The sequence below is a fragment of the Bos mutus genome, chromosome 4 (assembly GCF_027580195.1).
Source record: "Bos mutus isolate GX-2022 chromosome 4, NWIPB_WYAK_1.1, whole genome shotgun sequence".
NCBI classification, from domain to species: Eukaryota; Metazoa; Chordata; class Mammalia; order Artiodactyla; family Bovidae; genus Bos; species Bos mutus.
Genome location: NC_091620.1, coordinates 12546013 through 12563642, shown reverse-complemented (window position 1 = coordinate 12563642; position 17630 = coordinate 12546013). Strand labels below are relative to the sequence as shown.

Below are 17630 nucleotides of genomic sequence, written 5' to 3'. Positions count from 1 at the left end.
TATATTTGTTCATTCATTGTTCACAGTGACTTTTTAGAATATAATTACTGAAAATAATTAAAAATCAACTGTATTATTCTGTTTCACAAGGAAATTTTCTGTTCGTTTTGGCTCTTTCTTAGCTTGCCCAGGAAATCTTCATCTGCTTCAAAAACAGTCAAAAGAGAACAGACTAATATAGCCAAGTCTCATTATCTGCAGTAGTTGTGATTTACTGTGAGCACTGTTTGTGAACTGAATTACCAAATACTGAACTAGTGCTCCCAGGGAAAATACAGTATTAGGTTCTTGCAAACCCCTAGTCACAACATTTTTATCAATCAAAATGCCATTTGCATTATATAGTTCTCTTACCAACATCCTTGTAAAACAAGTCCATATCTTCAGTATTGAAAATTCTTCCATATACACTTTTTCTTGTATAACACTTAGCAAGTATTTTTTAAATTCTTGCATAGTCTCCATATCTGCAGAGAATTGTATTGCCTGAAAGTTTAACATTTTTCACTCTGCATTGCCTTTTGAAAACTGTGAGTTAGCCAGCACTAGCTGAGAAAGGTCAACATTTTTCTGACTCTGGGTAATGTGATTGCAATTTCCTTTGACTTTCAGCCTCACAACAATGCTGCCCATTACACTTTCCTTTTTATCAGTTTTCGTCTCATGAATGCACAATTTCGCCATGTCCCATCTCCTCCTTAGTTTCATCATGCACTGTAGCTTTTCCTTTAGCACTTTAGGAGAGTTCTCATGTACACATCAGCAAATTCCCTCTGACTTTTCTTGGATATATTGTACTGTTGATTCACTAACATTGGACTCAAGACCAAGAGCAGTATAAATCATGCCTAAAGAAGCTTATTTAACATTCATCAACCAAATGTATGGTTATTTTTTTTGTAAAACATTTTGCAATTTTCTTGCGCTTAGGGACTCTAGACAGTACTTCAGTGTTGCATTTGGGGAGCAACTTAAACAATGAATTTACCAACAAAAAGCACCAAAATATGAAAAACGTGGCATTAATTAGACCACAAAAGAGAGACAAGTTTACAGCATGAGACTTGAAATAACAAGGCAGAGTATCAGCTTGTTCATCTTAGCTGGAAACACGTACATAGAGAAACTCAAATTTTTGGCCACTCTACTCATGGCTGCGAATGACCATGAAGGCATCTCACGTGTTTATTTGGGGTAATGCACACATTTTAGCAAATAGACAAATTCACAAATACATAACCTTCCAGTAATGAAGACTGGCTCTATTAATATTAAAATATTCTGCAAGATAAAAAGGAAAGAAACTAGAAAGATTAATAGGTGATAAATTTTCTCACAAAAGAGATGAAAATGGTAAGCACATATTTCTCTGCAAAAGTTAATGAAGCTCTTTTCTCTATAAAACAAACTTGGCAGAGACTCAGAACATTGCAGAGAATTAAGAAATTATGAACAATATTTTGATGTAGCAAAAGAGATGAAGTATGGAAATAAAAAGCTTAAAATATAAATGGAAAACTATGTGAAAAATTCCAGAAATGAAGTGGAAATTGGGATGGAGAAAAGAAAATAGAGATGCTCCTGGAAACACACTAAGGAACTTTGAGCTTAAAAATAATAAAAGCAGCATAACCAAACTGAAATAAAATGTTAAATTGAACTGAAAACACTCATAAAACAAAAAAACAGTTTCATCTGGAATTACACATTTCCACAGCAACATCCAATGCTATGTGAAGCAACACCTACATAATCCTCCAGGAAAGAAGTACTCCACCAAGTTGTATACCCAGCCCAGTGGTTATACAAATGCAGAAGCACAAAATGTAGAGTGATAAAAAATATCCAAAGAATGTCAGGCCTAAAAAATCTATGGCAAAATAATTGCCAGTGAGAATTGAAAATGGAACCTTTTTAATTATAGGACTATGATGAATATAATTATAAGGATTAAGATAATATTAATAGAGCAAAATTCAAATGCTTAAAACATACCCTGAAAATGTGGAAGCAAATAGAAACAACAAAAGTTGAAAGGAAAGGTAGATAGGAGATTCGATAATGCTGACTTCCTCATCTTTAGTATCTAGGAAGAAAAATATTTCACTTAAATAAGGAAATCATGTAAAAGATTTATAAGTACATTTAATTGATGACAGTAATTATCAAGAATGATAAGATCAACTATGACAGAAAGTGAAGAGGAACTAAAAAGCCTCTTGATGAAAGTGAAAGTGGAGAGTGAAAAAGTTGGCTTAAAGCTCAACATTCAGAAAATGAAGATCATGGCATCTGGTCCCATAACTTCATGGGAAGTAGATGAGGAAACAGTGGAAACAGTGTCAGACTTTATTTTTGGGGGCTCCAAAATCACTGTAGATGCTGACTGTAGCCATGAAATTAAAAGACACTTACTCCTTGGAAGAAAAGTTATGACAAACCTAGATAGCATATCTAAAAGCAGAGACATTACTTTGCCAACAAAGGTCCATCTAGTCAAGGCTGTAGTTTTTCCAGTGGTCATGTATGGATGTGAGAGTTGGACTGTGAAGAAAGCTGAGCTCCGAAGAATTGATGCACAGGCAAAGCAGAGATTCAGAATATTTAGAAAGAAAAGTTCAGATAATGGCAAACAGGGCAAACACAGACACAAGCAAACCATGAGTTGTAAACTGAATATCAGAGAAGGCTTAATTCAGGCCCAAAACAGCATAAATCATATAAGGGCACTCATAACACCAAGTAATGCAATTAACACAGAACATATAATAGCTATAACGATGTAACTTCAAATGAAATAGTCATTCTTCATAAAGCACATACTGCTAGTGATTTACAGAGAAATAGAAAAACAGAAGCAGTAGGAGACATTAGTTCACTTTTCTCAGTCCCTATCAGATCACTGAAAAAATTACTATTAGAAGATTAAAATAGCATAATTAATAAAGTACATCTTATTAATATTTCAGAGACTCTGAATCTTGAAAAAAATGAGTCTTCCTTCAAAATGCCAATAGACTACTCTCATATACACAAAGATCAAATATCATGGTATCTTAAAAAATTAACACAACCTGTAAATAAACACTGTGCAAAAGAAACTTTGTAAAGAATAGCTTAGTGATGCAACAAACCTGATCAAATGGGAAAACTTTCATACTCTTGAACAGGAAGACTGAGCATTATAAAAATATCAATTCCCCTAAGTGATTCACTAAATATGATGCAATCCCAAAGTAGCAACAGGATTTTTAAGTTAGATTAGATGTGCTAAAATCATATGGAAAACTAAAAAGTATAAACAACTGGGACATTTTTATAAAAGAAGAGTCATAAGGAAGACTAAACCTTTTTTATTTTCAAGCTTCATAGGATTATAGTGATCAAACAGTGTGTTACTGGTGCATGACTAGAGAGATGCATTGATGGATCAGAATAAAAGACTGTAAATAAACAAATATATACTGGATTTTTTGATGAAAATGGCATCTCAGATCAGTGATGCAAAGATGGATTACACAATAAATATACTGCAACCTTATCAAAATACAACACAAATTCAACCCCTTCTAAAAACTTTACATTTTATTCAATGCACTTTTAGCACATTTTTTTTATTCTTCTGAATTCTTATAGAAACTTTTGTCTAGATACTTCATTAAGCATTTTAACTTATATTTAATAATTTAAATATTTCATTGTCATCTTTTACATATTAAAGTCTATTTCCTGTGTTCGTGGTAAATTATGTGAGGTCATGAACCGCACTTTATAATTCTTAATATCCCATTTACAGTTCATTTCACATAATAGGTGTTCAGCATTATGTAGACTGTAAGAAATTTCCTAAATTTTCAAAACCTCAGTTTAATAATTTGTATAATGAATTATACAATTATTCAGCCCAGATGATCTTCAAGACCTGGCTTAGTACTAACTCTTCAATGCAGATTTAATTGCTGAGCATTACTCAAATTTGCCACTAGATGGTACTGACACCAAATAAACACTACTTAAGAAAATTAACTTTTTATTAGGTGAGTTGTAAAAATGAATAATCAGAATAGGTGGCTTGTTATGTATACCAGTTATAATTTGTGAAAAATAACAGAGAATCATACAATTCTTTCTCCTTTTTTTAAGCAGACATTTGCTAATAAGTAATGAATATCCTCCAAAACACATTATTTACAGTGATGTTTATGAAATCAACACAAAATACATTGGTAAACAAATGCTTACTGAATTCCTACTCTGAACACAACAACATAATGGTTGGTTGAGGCTGCATAAAGGTAAGTCATGCATGGATGCTCTTATAAAGAAAATGAAACAGATACAATTTTTAAAAATAAAATACAAACTAAAAATGAATTTAGTCAGAGGGTGCAGATATTACTTTCAGATCAGAAATCAGCATTGGTCTTCTTGGGGATTGGGACATTTAATTTTGAGGCTATGGGCTCAATTTATTGTGTCATTAAAAAAAAAAAAAACCATGTTAAAGCAGATAGTAGAGGATATTGAATGTCAAACAAGACAATGAGGTAAAATTGAAGACTTTTCCACATAGAGGTGCATGATCAGAAATATGTTTAAAAGTTATATTTGCCTGACTGAAAGTGAGGGACATTAAAGGTATTTCATGCAAGAAAGCAGGAGTAGCAATAATCATGTTAGACAAAACAGACATTAAAACAAAGACTGTAACAAAAGACAAAGAAGAGCACCATATAATGATAAAGGGATCAATACAGCAGGATATTACATTTGTTAACCTAAATGCACCCAATACAAGACACCTAAATATAAAGCAAATATTAACAGATATAAAAGGAGAAACTGACAATAATACAACAGTAATAGGAGATTTTAACACCTTACCAACCTGGACTGACAGATCATCCAGACAGAAAATCAAAGAGGACACAGTGGTCTTAAATTATACAATAGACCAGTTGGACTTAATAGACATGTATGTAATATTCCACTCAAAAACAGCAGAATATACATTCTTTTCAAGTGCACATGGAACTTTTTTCTAAGCTAGATCACATGCTGGGCCATAAAACTCATCTCAACAAACTGAAGAGACTAAACAATAAAACTATAGTAACCAAAGAATCATAGTACTGGTACATAAGTCAATGAAACAGAGAGCCACACAGTTATGGTCATTAATCTATGACAAACAAAGAAAGTGAAAGTCGCTCAGTTGTGTCCGACTCTTTGCGACCCCCATGGACTATACAGTACATGGGATTCTCTAGGCTAGAATACTGGAGTGGGTAGCCTTCCCCTTCTCCAGGGGATCTTCCCAACCCAGAGATTGAACCCAGGTCTCCCGCATTGCAGGAGGATTCTTTACCAGCTGAGCCACAAGGGAAGCCTGACAAGAATATACAATGGAGAAAAGACAATCTTCAATAAGTGGTACTGGGCAAACTAAAATGGAATGGGATTTGAAAATTTCCTCATAACATATACAAAAATAAACTCAAAATGGATTAAAGTTATAAATGTAAAACCTGAAAGCATAAAACTCCTAGAAGAGAACATAGGCTGAAGACTCTTTGACATAAATCGCAGCAATATTTTTTTTTTTTTAGATCTGCCTCCTAATCCAAAAGAAATAAAAGCAAAATTAACCAAATGAGACCTCATTAAAAGTTTTTGCACAGCCATGGAGACCACTGACAAAATAAAAATAATCTACTGATGGGAGAAAATAATTGCAAATGATGTGACCAATAAGGGGTTAATATCCAAACTATAAAAACAGTCCAGATAACTCAATATTAAAAAAAACCAACAACCCAATTAAAAAATGGGCAGAAGCCTGAATAGACATTTTTCCAAAGAAGATATAAAGATGGCCAACAGGAACGTGAGAAGATAATCAATACTGCTAATCATCAGAGAAATGAAAATCAAAACAACGGATATCATCTCATATCTGTCAAATTGGCTATCACCAAATAGAAAATAAATTACAAGTTTTGGTGAGCCTGTTGAGAAAAGGGAACACTTGGTGTGTACTGCTGCTGCTGCTGCTGCTGCTGCTGCTAAGTCGCTTCAGTTGTGTCTGATTCCGTGCGACCCCAGAGACAGCAGCCCACCAGTCTGCCCGGTCCCTGGGATTCTCCAGGCAAGAACACTGGAGTGGGTTGCCATTTCCTTCTCCAATGCATAAAAGGGAAAAGTGAAAGTGAAGTCGCTCAGTCGTGTCCAACCCTCAGTGATCACATGGACTGCAGCCTTCCCAGCTCCTCCATCCATGGGATTTTCCAGGCAAGAGTACTGGAGAGGGGTGCCACTGCCTTCCCCGGTATACTGTGGGTAGGATTGTAAATTGGTGCAACTACTATGGAACACTGGTGGCTCAGGTGGCAAAGAATCCACCTGCAGTGCAGGAGACCCAGGTTTGATCCCTGGGTTAGGAAGATCCCCTGAAGAAGGAAATGGCAACTCACTCCAGTATTCTTGCCTGGAGAACCTCATGAACAGATGAGCCTGGTGGGCTACAGCCCATGGGGTCACAAAATGTTGGACCTGATTTGAGCAACTAACACACACTATGGAACACAGTATGGAGCTGCTTCAAAAAACTAAGAATAACCATATGACCTAAAGAAAATAAAAACTAATTTAAAAAGATACATGCACCCAAATGATCATACCGGCGTTATTTACAATAGCCAAGATATAGAAGTAATGTAAATGTCCATCAATAGATGAATGGATAAAGATGCCGGGTATGCACACACACACACACACACACACACACACACACACACAATGCACTACTGCTTAGCCACGGAAAAGAATGAAATTCTGCCATTTGCAACAATGTGGATGGACCAAGAGACTATTGTGCTTAGTGAAGTAAGTCAGACAAAGACAAATAAATACACTGTGTTGTCATTTATACGTGGAATCTAAAAAATAAAACACTCTCCCTTAGTTTAGCTTACATTCGCTGTGTTAATCAGGCATCAACTCTATTCCAGCGGCTATTAGAATCTAGGAAAACAAAGATGAATGAGATGAGTTCCTGTTCCTTTGATATCAAAAAGAGAACACAGAACAGCTGATTGTGCATTAGACAGGAAGTGCAGGCACTTGTTAAGATTCTTGAAAGAGATTCAGGAAACAGCCTGAACAAGACAGGCATGCCTAAAAGAGCATGCTGTGTTTTATAAACTATAAGACGTTTGAGAACAAAAGTGCTAGGTGGGAATATCTGGCCCTGATGATGGAGAAGTGGATGCTGATGGGCAAGAATGGGCAGGACATCAGACAGCTTCATGACCAAGCTAAGGATGTCGTCTTTGGAGACGGTGAAGAGAAACAATGAAGTGTTTTAAAGAGGAGAGCAACAGGAGCACAGTAGTGTTTTCATTTAGGGGGGAATTATTTTATCTAGGAAACAAGGAACACAGCATTTATTAAGTAGAAAAACAGAAGAATATATGAAGTAAATATGTGTAAATAGATAGCTAGTGGGAAGCTGCTGTATAACACAGCGAGTTCAGCTCTGCTCTGTGATGACCTAGAGGGGTGGGATGGGAGGGGATATAGGTATACATACATCTGCTTCACTTTGTTGTACAGGAAAAACTAAAGCAATTGCACTCCAATTAAAAATAAATTTAAAAAAGAAAATATTAGGTAAGAAAAAAAATGGAGGAGGACTAGAGGGAAGTGGAAGAGACATAAATGCTTGAAATGCATCCACTCCTAGATAAACACTTCTAATTTTGTATCTGTATCTCTAGATATTTCTCTTTTCAGATTGTCATTGGCCACATGATCTCAGCCCACCACGGGGACATTTCCGTGCCTCAGTCTAATCATGAGTCAAAAGGGAAATGCTCCAAATGTCAAATATGTTTCATGTAGAGTTATAATAGCTGCTTTAGTATGCTCTCAGTTCTGCGCCCTCCTGTTACCATGACAACCTGTTCAGCAAAAGGCAAGGTTGATGAAGTTGTTTTGATCCAGAAGCTTTGCCTCACTGTTTGAGGCTTCATATTTTTTAATATCAAATAAACCACAGATAGCATTTGTTTATACTCTGTTATAAATCAGAAATATTAACTTACCTAAATTTCATATTTTAATATAGCATGTTTATCTATGTATACATTTATGGTGTCATAACCAGCCCAACTCCCAGAGGCTTCTGGGTCTCAAAAGAATCTGGCAATAAACAAAAGGGAAAAAGGAAAACCATATTACACCAAGGCAGAATAACAATTTTGCTGTTCTTTGTTATTCTGCCTTTGCATAATATCACAAGTACAAAATGTAAGAATCAGGTTAAAGAAATAGCTGCCTAGCTCTCTAAACCACTATTGGGTTATTAAACCTTCATTTGATTAATATTTGATCTATCTACTCTCATCCCTGCAGTCTGGAAATTATTAATGCTCCTTCTTTCATCTCTTTTCAAAAAAGTATACATATGCCATATATTCCTGTATTTAATGGGATCATGCTGTACATCATTTTTGTAATTACTTATTTGCAAACTGCTTTTTACTCAATAGTATAATGTGAGTTATACTATCAATAAAAAAATCCCATGCCACTTTTTTAGCTACAATATTTTCCATCACGAGGACGTTTTACTCTATCCAACTCTATTTTTTTTTGACATGCTGGGTTTTTTCATTTTTTCTGTTATAAACAACATTGTAATGAACATCCCCCTGACTATTCCCATATGGATGCATTTCCTTAATCGTGTCCAACTCTTTGTAACCTCATGGACTGTATAGTCTATGGAATTCTCCAAGCCAGAATACTGGAGTGGGTAGCTATTCCCTTCTCCAGGGGATCTTCCCAACCCAGGGGTCAAACCCAGGGCTCCTGCATTGCATGCAGATTCTTTACCAGCTGAGCCACCACTGAAGCCCAGTATAAATGTCTAAACTGGAATTATTATACTACAAGTTTTACTTTACTTCCAGTATTATTAGCCTTCTTCATTCAACATGCTACTCTGGTTCTCACTACAAGCTCCTGTACTCAGTACGTGTTTTGCCTATAAAGCTTTGCCTGACACAAAAATAAAAACAATCCTTTAAGTAAGAACACTTACTCTGTGCTGCGTACTGATTAAGTACTTATATTTACTTATCTTCAAACCAATGCAACAGAGTAGGCTCAGTTATGAGCCTCATTTTACAAATGAGAAAACAGACACAGAAAGACTAAACTTGCCCAAGTTTACACAGCAGGAACTAGTTTCAAAGTGGGAACCCAGAACCTGTGCTTTTCAGTCACTGCATTTTATTTAGCATGACTGTCTAACTTCTCATTATTCAGGCTTTGTGTAAAATATTACCTCCTCATAGGCATTCCTAGACCATTGTTACTAAAGTATTCCATCATCAACAAGTCTACAAATAATAAATACTGGAGAAGGTGTGGAGAACACTCCTACATTGTTGTTGGGAATGTTAATTGGTGTAGTCATTCTGGAGAACAGTATGCAGATTCCTTTAAAAGCTAAAAATAAAGCTACCGTATGATTATTTTTAAATGAATGTGGTTATGTTAAACTTCATTTTAATGTGCATTTCCTCACTTTATGTTTTTTGTAAGGGTTTATTAGTTGGTGCTTATTTTATATTTTAGACTATAGAAATGATGTTAGACAAAAAGCAAATTCAAGCGATTTTTTATTCCAGTTAAAAATAGGTGATAAAGCAGAGGAGACGATTAGTATCATCAACAATGCATTTGGCCCAGAACTTCTAACAAATGTACAGTTCAAGAAATTTTGCAAAGGAAATGAGAGCCTTGAATGTGAAGAGCATAGTGGCCGGCCACCAGAAGTTGACAATGACTGACTGAGAGTGTCATAGAAGCTGATCCTCTTACAACTATGTGAGAAGTTGCCGAAGAATTCAACGCCTACCATTCTATGGCAATTCAGCACTTAAAACAAATTGGAAAGGTGAAAAGGCTCGATAAGTGGCTACCTCATGAGTTGATTGAAAATCAAAAAACAAAAAATCATTGTTTTAAAGTGTTATCTTTTTTCTATAAGCAAATAAGGTAATTATATGAATCAATATGGGGCGTCACAGGTGGCGCAGTGGTAAAGAATCTGCCTGTCAATGCAGGAGACATGTGTTAATCCTTGAATCACGGAGATCCCCTGGAGTAGGAAATGGCAACCTACTCCAGTATTCTTGCCTTGAAAATTCCACGGACAAAGGAGCCTGGCAGGCTATAGTCCTTGGGGTCGCAAAGAGTTGGACATGACTGAGCACACAGTACTTACACAATAGAACATTTAAATTCGTACTGACATCAGCATGTTACATTGAATACAGTTTAAAGTATAGCTCCCTTTGCCTTTGTCAGAACTATGAACAAAGAGTAGGCATATCCATATGCACTTCTGCAGGTGTGTGGGCTCACTTTATCAAAAAGGTAAAGCTTACATGGGTAGGGTGTCAGATAAGGAAGGAGGAGAGGAGAGAGTCACTGTGGTATAGGATGAAAATCTGTTAATTCCCAAGACCGGGCTGGCTACTTGTATATGAGGTAAGAGAGTGAGGCCAGAGGAAGTAAAAGAAAGCTGAAGAGGACTGAGAGAAGACTGAGACCAGAAGGAAAGAGGACTATGAGCGCAAGCTTCCTACAGCAAGTAATAAATGTGATGATACTCATTTACTTCTCAGCGATCATGTGTTCATCCACTGGAGGATACAAATAAATATGCTGTGACTGCTAGGAAGGAAATATGAAGTTCAACACAAAACAACTGAATAAGTTATATAAGAAAACCAAATGTAAACTATAAAAGGTACAGTTCACTTATAGGTGACACCTTGCAGATAACAGAAAGCACTCCAGCTAGTTTGAAGCAGAAGGGTATTTTAATGCAGGGAAAAGGGTGTTTACAACAAGTGTTGAAAGAGGCTAGAGACTGTTCCTCTAGTCTTTGCCACCGAGATTGACTCCTGGCATCAAAGCCACAATGGGATTATTAAAGGAGCAGCTACCTCTGTCTCAGTCAGGAAGCAGAGAAGTCAGGAAGCCATCACCAAATCTGATTCCCTGGAGAGTATAGTACTTGCTAGATCCTAAAACAGCTAATTCATATGCTGCCATCTCTCTCTCCCACTCAACTCAGGAATTTACTCACAATCTTAGAAACCCCATTTTGGATCACAGTAAAAGAGAACACACTGTTCAAAGGGCATGCCCTAAAACACAGCCCACAGGCGCAGATGTAGATCTCAGGACACAACCAAGAGCCGGTGGTTAATGTGGATCTGGTGAGGTCACATTAACATGAGTAATATGTTAATATCCAGCTGCAGCATTAAAGGAGAAAGGATGGGGGTTGAAGAGCAGGCTCCAAATCAAATTACTTCTTCTAATCACTTGTAACAGACTAGTCAGATCTGGCCTGGCAATAAGCCAGCTTCTTCACTGCCTCTTTGACCTCTCGGTTCCTTAGACAATAAATGAAAGGGTTGAGGGCAGGGGTGACAATGGCATAGAAGATGGAAATAACTTTGTTCATGTTGAAGGCGTGAATGGCTCGGGGCCGGGCATACATGAAAATTGTAGCTGAGTAGAAGATGGTGACCACCACGAGGTGGGAGGCACAAGTAGAAAACGCCTTCTGCTTGCCCGTGGGCATGCGTAGAACGGTGGCCAGGATGCATCCGTAAGACAGAATAGTGACAGTGAGCGGGAGGAGGAAGATGACCAGTGCCAGGACAAAGTCCACCAGCTCAGCTGTGGACATGTCTGTGCAGGAGAGGTTAAGTACTGGAGAGATGTCGCAGAAGAAATGGTTGATGACATTAGGGCCGCAGAAGCTGAGGCGAGAGATGAAGTATGTCTTAGCCAAGGAGATGCCAAAGCCAATGGTCCAGGAACCGAGAGCCAGGCGGAAGCAGAGCCCATGGCTCATTATGGTGGGGTAGTGTAGTGGGCAGCAGATGGCCACGTAACGGTCGTAGGCCATGGTGGCCAGGAGCACGCATTCCGTGCACATGAGTGCAATGAAGAAGTAAAGTTGTATCATGCAGTGAGCGAAGGAGATGCTTTTGCTCACGGACCAAAAACTAAACAGCAACTTGGGTACAGTCACAGAGATGTACCAGGTCTCCAAGAAGGACAAGTTGGCCAGGAAGAAGTACATGGGCTTGTGCAGTGGCGGTTCTGCTGCACCAACAGGATGATGGTCACATTTTCAGCCACTGTCAGAATATAGGCCATGAGGAATATGAGGAACACTGCTGCACGCATGCCCCAGCTCCCAGGGAACCCCACCAGGATGAACCTGGTGACCCGTGTCTGGTTTTCCACTTCCATATTGGAAACACAGGGCTTAACTCTCCTGGGAGAAAAAATTACTGGTCAGATTCCATGGTCCATTTGGAACCTTCCATCTTTTGCCTTCTTTGACTAGTAACAACAGTAACATCATTTTTAATAGTGCATTATAGGTTAGATCATACACTGGGTACATTATGTACACAATGTAATTTGATTCTCACATAGCCCTTTTATACATCTTAGTAATGAAGAAATTGAGTTTTAGAGAAGTATTAGTAACCTACCACATTCCCACTGGTAGCAGGGCAGGAATCACATTCAAGTCTAAGTCTAAACACCATGCTGTATCTATTACCCTACACTGCCTTTCACAACCACATCCAAATTAAACAGTATCAAACAACCATGTTCCACATTACCATTGCCAACTGTGAAGGATACACCTGGCCTTCCTGGCCTACCACCCACCCAGAGCGCTGGAAGTTCTGCCTTTACAATGCTTTTCCCCCTGTACTATCCATGGAGACAGAGTGAAACCTGTCATTGTCTGCGAGGTACATGAGACGGTGAGGTGGGGAGAGTTAGGCTTTCCAGTATTAAAAACCTGGACCTCAGTCGTAAATTGCTATATGAACCTTAAAATCTTATCATCTCCAAAACCCAATTTCCTCTTCTGCAAGTGCAAATATTAATATTCATTTAGCTTATGTCAATGTGGATCAAAACCCAAATGAAATGATGTAAGTAAAATTGTATATAAAGTAAAATTTATAAACATATAAATGACAGTAAGTGTGAAAGGGCTCCTCTCCCATCTCAGGGCCTTAAAAGATAAGATGGGCTCACAGGAGCGAGGAGAGTGACTGCTGTGGACCAGGCAGAGTAGAAAGTGGACATGAGCTTCCTCTTGTGGAGACTGAAGTCCTTGGGGGTGGAGGTAAAAGTCTCTTGGAGATTTTCTTTAATCAGCAAATAATAAGAAATACATAATAAAATTTGAGACATTTTCTATGAAGGTTAAAAAACAGAAATGATACATGTGTGATTGGCGAATGCCTCTTTGATCTCTGAGGAGGTGATATTTGCACAGAGGAGGATGCCAGAGCCCCAGCCTTCTGAAGAGTGAGGTGGGAGAGAGCTGCACTGAGATGAGGCCATGCCTGCTGTGATGGAGGGAGAAGAAATGAGGACTAGGGGGGAAAAGCAAGCAGGGCCAGCACGTGTAAGACCCCACAGGTCATAACAGGGGATCTGAATAGTGGTCTAAATACCATGAGAAGCAAGTGAAAGGCTTAAAGCTGAATAGGAGCAGAGTATGACTCACGCTTGGAAAGATCGCTCTGACATTGCAAAAGACTGTGGGAGTGGGAGTTGTGCAAGAGTGGGAGTTGTGAGATTGCGGGTGGCTACTCAAAGGTGACGGTGACCTTGAAAACCTTGTTTCATGGAAGTGAGGGGACTCCAAATGTATGTTAAAAGCATCTTTAATGGTAATTGATGGATTAAATATGGGAGGAAAGAGAAGAGAGAAATCAAGGAGGAATTTCAGGTATATGGCTCACTATATGGAAGTGATGCCATTTACTGTAATGGGAAAAACTTTGGTGTTTACAGACACATTCCTCATAGTTGAAGAGATGGCAATGGGCAAGAATCTGTTAGGGTTTTGATCTGATGAGTTTTAACATGAAGCCTGAACAATATTCCAGAATATTGTTCAGAATATTGAACAGAATATTGTTCAATATTTTCCAAAATATTCTCTAATAATCATTTATCAGTTATTACTAGGTGCTGGGAAACTTGCTAAGTATTTTTCAAATATGCCGTTAAATACACAAAACAAATAAATGAGGCACTGTTACTCTAATTTCACAGAGGACATTTTAGTTTAGACTGATTAAGTAACATTTCCAAGTTTGAGAGTGATGAAACCAGAATTAAAGTGAAGACACCATCTGTCTGACTACAAAAGCACAGCCTCAACCACAATGCTGTCTCACATATAGATAAGGAATACCAGATTTTTCACTCAACACAACTTTTTAAATATTTAAAATGTCTGATAATTTTAGGAAATATTCTACAATTGTACTGAAATTTCATTATTGGCACAGGCTATTAAAGATGAGCCCAAATTTTTACAAATGTGACAGACTGCATGTTCAATTACACATATGAAACAGAAATGAATATATAGAAATGCTTGGTAAATGTATCAGAGGAGAGAAAATCATTACAATAAAGATAAGTTTGACAATAAAAATGTTAGAGATATTTTAGGCAGATGAAACAGAGTGAACAAAGGCAAAGAGATATGAAATAGCCTGACATTTTCAGGGAAGCATCTCATTAAGACCTATTTCCTCTGTGAGTGGGAAAATTATAAGTTAATAAATGAATAGAAACATAAAGAGAAAAGGGGGATGGGAGAGAGAGAGCAACGGCCTAGGGAAAGAGAAGAAGAGATAAAATAGTGTTAAGGACCAGATTGTAGATTCCTTCATATGAAATGCTGCTGCTATGTCATGTCAGTCGTGTCCAACTCTGTGCGACCCCATAGACGGCAGCCCACCAGGCTCAGCCGTCCCTGGGATTCTCCAGGCAAGAACACTGGAGTGGGTTGCCATTTCCTTCTCCAGTGCGTGAAAGTGAAAAGTGAAAGTGAAGTCGCTCAGTCGTGTCCAACTCTTAGCGACCCCATGGACTGCAGCCTACCAGGCTCCTTTGTCCATGGGATTCTCCAGGCAAGAGTACTGGAGTGGGGTGCCATCGCCTTTTCCTCATGAAATATTAAGGTATTTAAGAGTTATTCTATATTATAGACAATATGCAATCATTGAATGTTTTCAGCAGCTGATAACATCCTCACATTGCACCCTGGTTTTTGTTATGGGGGGCATGGATTTGGTTGGGTCAGGGTTGCCAAATCAGAGATTAAAGCACTAGTTGGAATACAACTTCATAGCCAACAAAGACACACACAAAGAAAAGAAAAATCACCCCAGTTATAGCATTTATTAAAGAAAAGAAGACAAACATACGCAGACATACTTGTTCACAAGTTATATGAGTAAATTTACACTCCTAGAGGAGGCTCAACAACCACAACAGATTTCCTTATTTCTCACCCACTAAACGAAGGGTGCGAGCACTAACCATTGCACATGAATAGGAGGGCTTGACCACACACGTTTTCAATGTATGATTTTACCATAAACTTTGTGGACATTTACACTCATGGTGGTTTCTACTCCACTACGGTGTACTCAAACTTGTTACCCCCTCATTTGAGACTTTTACCAATGATCCAGAATCAAGCATTTTAGCTTCTTCTCTCGATTCTTGTGCCTGCTGCGTGTACACTTCTGCTTAACTCTGTATGGATTCTGTACAAGGGTAGGATCCAAGTAATCCAGATATGATAGAAACATAACCTCCTTCCCTGTCAAGACAGCAGCAGTTTTTGTAGCCACCATCACAAATGAATTGCCAGGAAGATGCAGCAGCAAAATTGCTGTCAGAAGGCATAATAAGAAACTGCAGGCTGGGATCAGAGCCTGGGGTTTTCATTTCTGACCCAGTATCAAGAGACCCCTCAAACGTAGTAGGAGGAATGTGCTCTCTGCATATCTGGCTGTACTTAGAGTTCAAAAGACGAGATTATGACTGTGACTGATTGCTGGAGATTGAGAGTGGATAGAAGGAAGACATGTGACAACAGAATTAAATGTTTGGTATTTAAACGTCACTGTGCCATATGAACCTGAAACAGAGCTGAAATTTCATTATAGGCACAAGCTATTAGAGATGAGTCCACATTTTAAGAAATGTGACATAGATACATATTCTATCATACATGTAAAACAGAAATGAACATACAGAAATGCTTGGTAAATGTATCAGAGAGGAGATAATCATTAGACTGAGTCCTAAAAAATAAAATGATATTCTGAGAAGGGACTCTTACCTTGGCTCAGCAGCCTCTAAATGGCTGGGATATGAAAAGAAATTCTTCACTGATTCTAAAATAGGAAGAAGTAGAAAAGAAAGATTCAGGTATTGGGTAGATGTGAAAAGCACACTCTCTAAACATACAAAGGGTGAATGGCCACAGGTTACCCAGCTGCTTCCAAACTGATAGTCAGGACTAGAGGAGAGGTGAGCCCTGGACACTGGGAACACATCTGTGCCTGATGTGGCTCCAGGATGGCTCTCCCAGTATCCTGGGGCCAGAGCACCCATTGCCTCCCTGCAGGAAGCTGCAGTGGTCTTAGGCACACCACACTGTGAAGATCTTTGGATTCTGAGAGCTTTATACGGTTTTAAGACTTGCCCTACACCTCTGCAAACACCCAGGAGAAAAGCACTTTGACAAGGCAGTTCACGTCTCTTGTGGGAGCCATGAGAAATTTCTATTTGCCTATTGTGGTAATCTAACTTATTTTATACAGTATTAGTTCCAGAGGGGAAAGAAATCCATGCTTTGAAAAGAACCACCTGTGAATTTAGTCTTTGCTGAAGCACAAAGAGAAAAAAAAAATTACTACTTTTAAATCTATCTGTAGATTTTTCAGGATGGCCTGTGGCTCAGATGGTAAAGAAATTGCCGGCAATGCAGGAGACCCGGGTTTGATCCCTGGGTCAGGAAGATGGCAACACACTCAGTATGCCTGCCTGGAGAGTTCCATGGAAGAGCCTGGTGGGCTACAGTCCATGGGGTCGCAAAGAGTTGGCCACAACTGAGGGACTAACACTCATTTTTCATAGATTTTTCAATTATTATTCAATCTTCAGTTACTTAAAACAGGACAATCATATCAGTACTCCATGGGAGATACTAATATCTAAAGTAAACATACTGCTACATTTCAGTAAAATTTTAAATAAAGGTTTTTGTTTAAATGCTTCTGCTGTAATTGTGTGCTAAATAAATTTATCATAATGGGATCATTACTTCGTCAGCTGCCTTTGAGAACCACTTGACCAGTATTTCATGTTCTAGGACAAAATTTTAGTTTACTAAAATCACTTCTCTGAAATCTGAAGAACTCTTAAATAACCCTCACAGAAGCAAAAGCTGTCTAATTCATTGGGGTTTCATGAAATGAAAACTGGAGATATTAGTAGTTATAAGCAATTCAGCCCTCCAATGTGTCTATGATAATTAAACAGGCTTTAACACAGTTTATAGGGCTGAAGTATGAATAGAGATCAAACAGTGATAACACCCATATACTGGACTACTGCTTAGCAATAAAAAAAAAAAAAAAAGAACTGTCCTTTACCATTAAAAATCTAGACATAACATGCAG

At 38.1% G+C, this 17630-nt stretch overlaps 1 protein-coding gene across 1 annotated transcript; it reads right to left on the bottom strand.

Moving 5' to 3' along the window:
• Positions 1–11419: 11419 nt before the first annotated feature.
• Positions 11420–12351, bottom strand: LOC102279024 (olfactory receptor 6B1). The gene is given in 2 exon segments (XM_005886739.2): positions 11420–12195; positions 12198–12351. Coding segments are annotated over 2 exon segments (930 nt in total).
• Positions 12352–17630: the final 5279 nt, after the last annotated feature.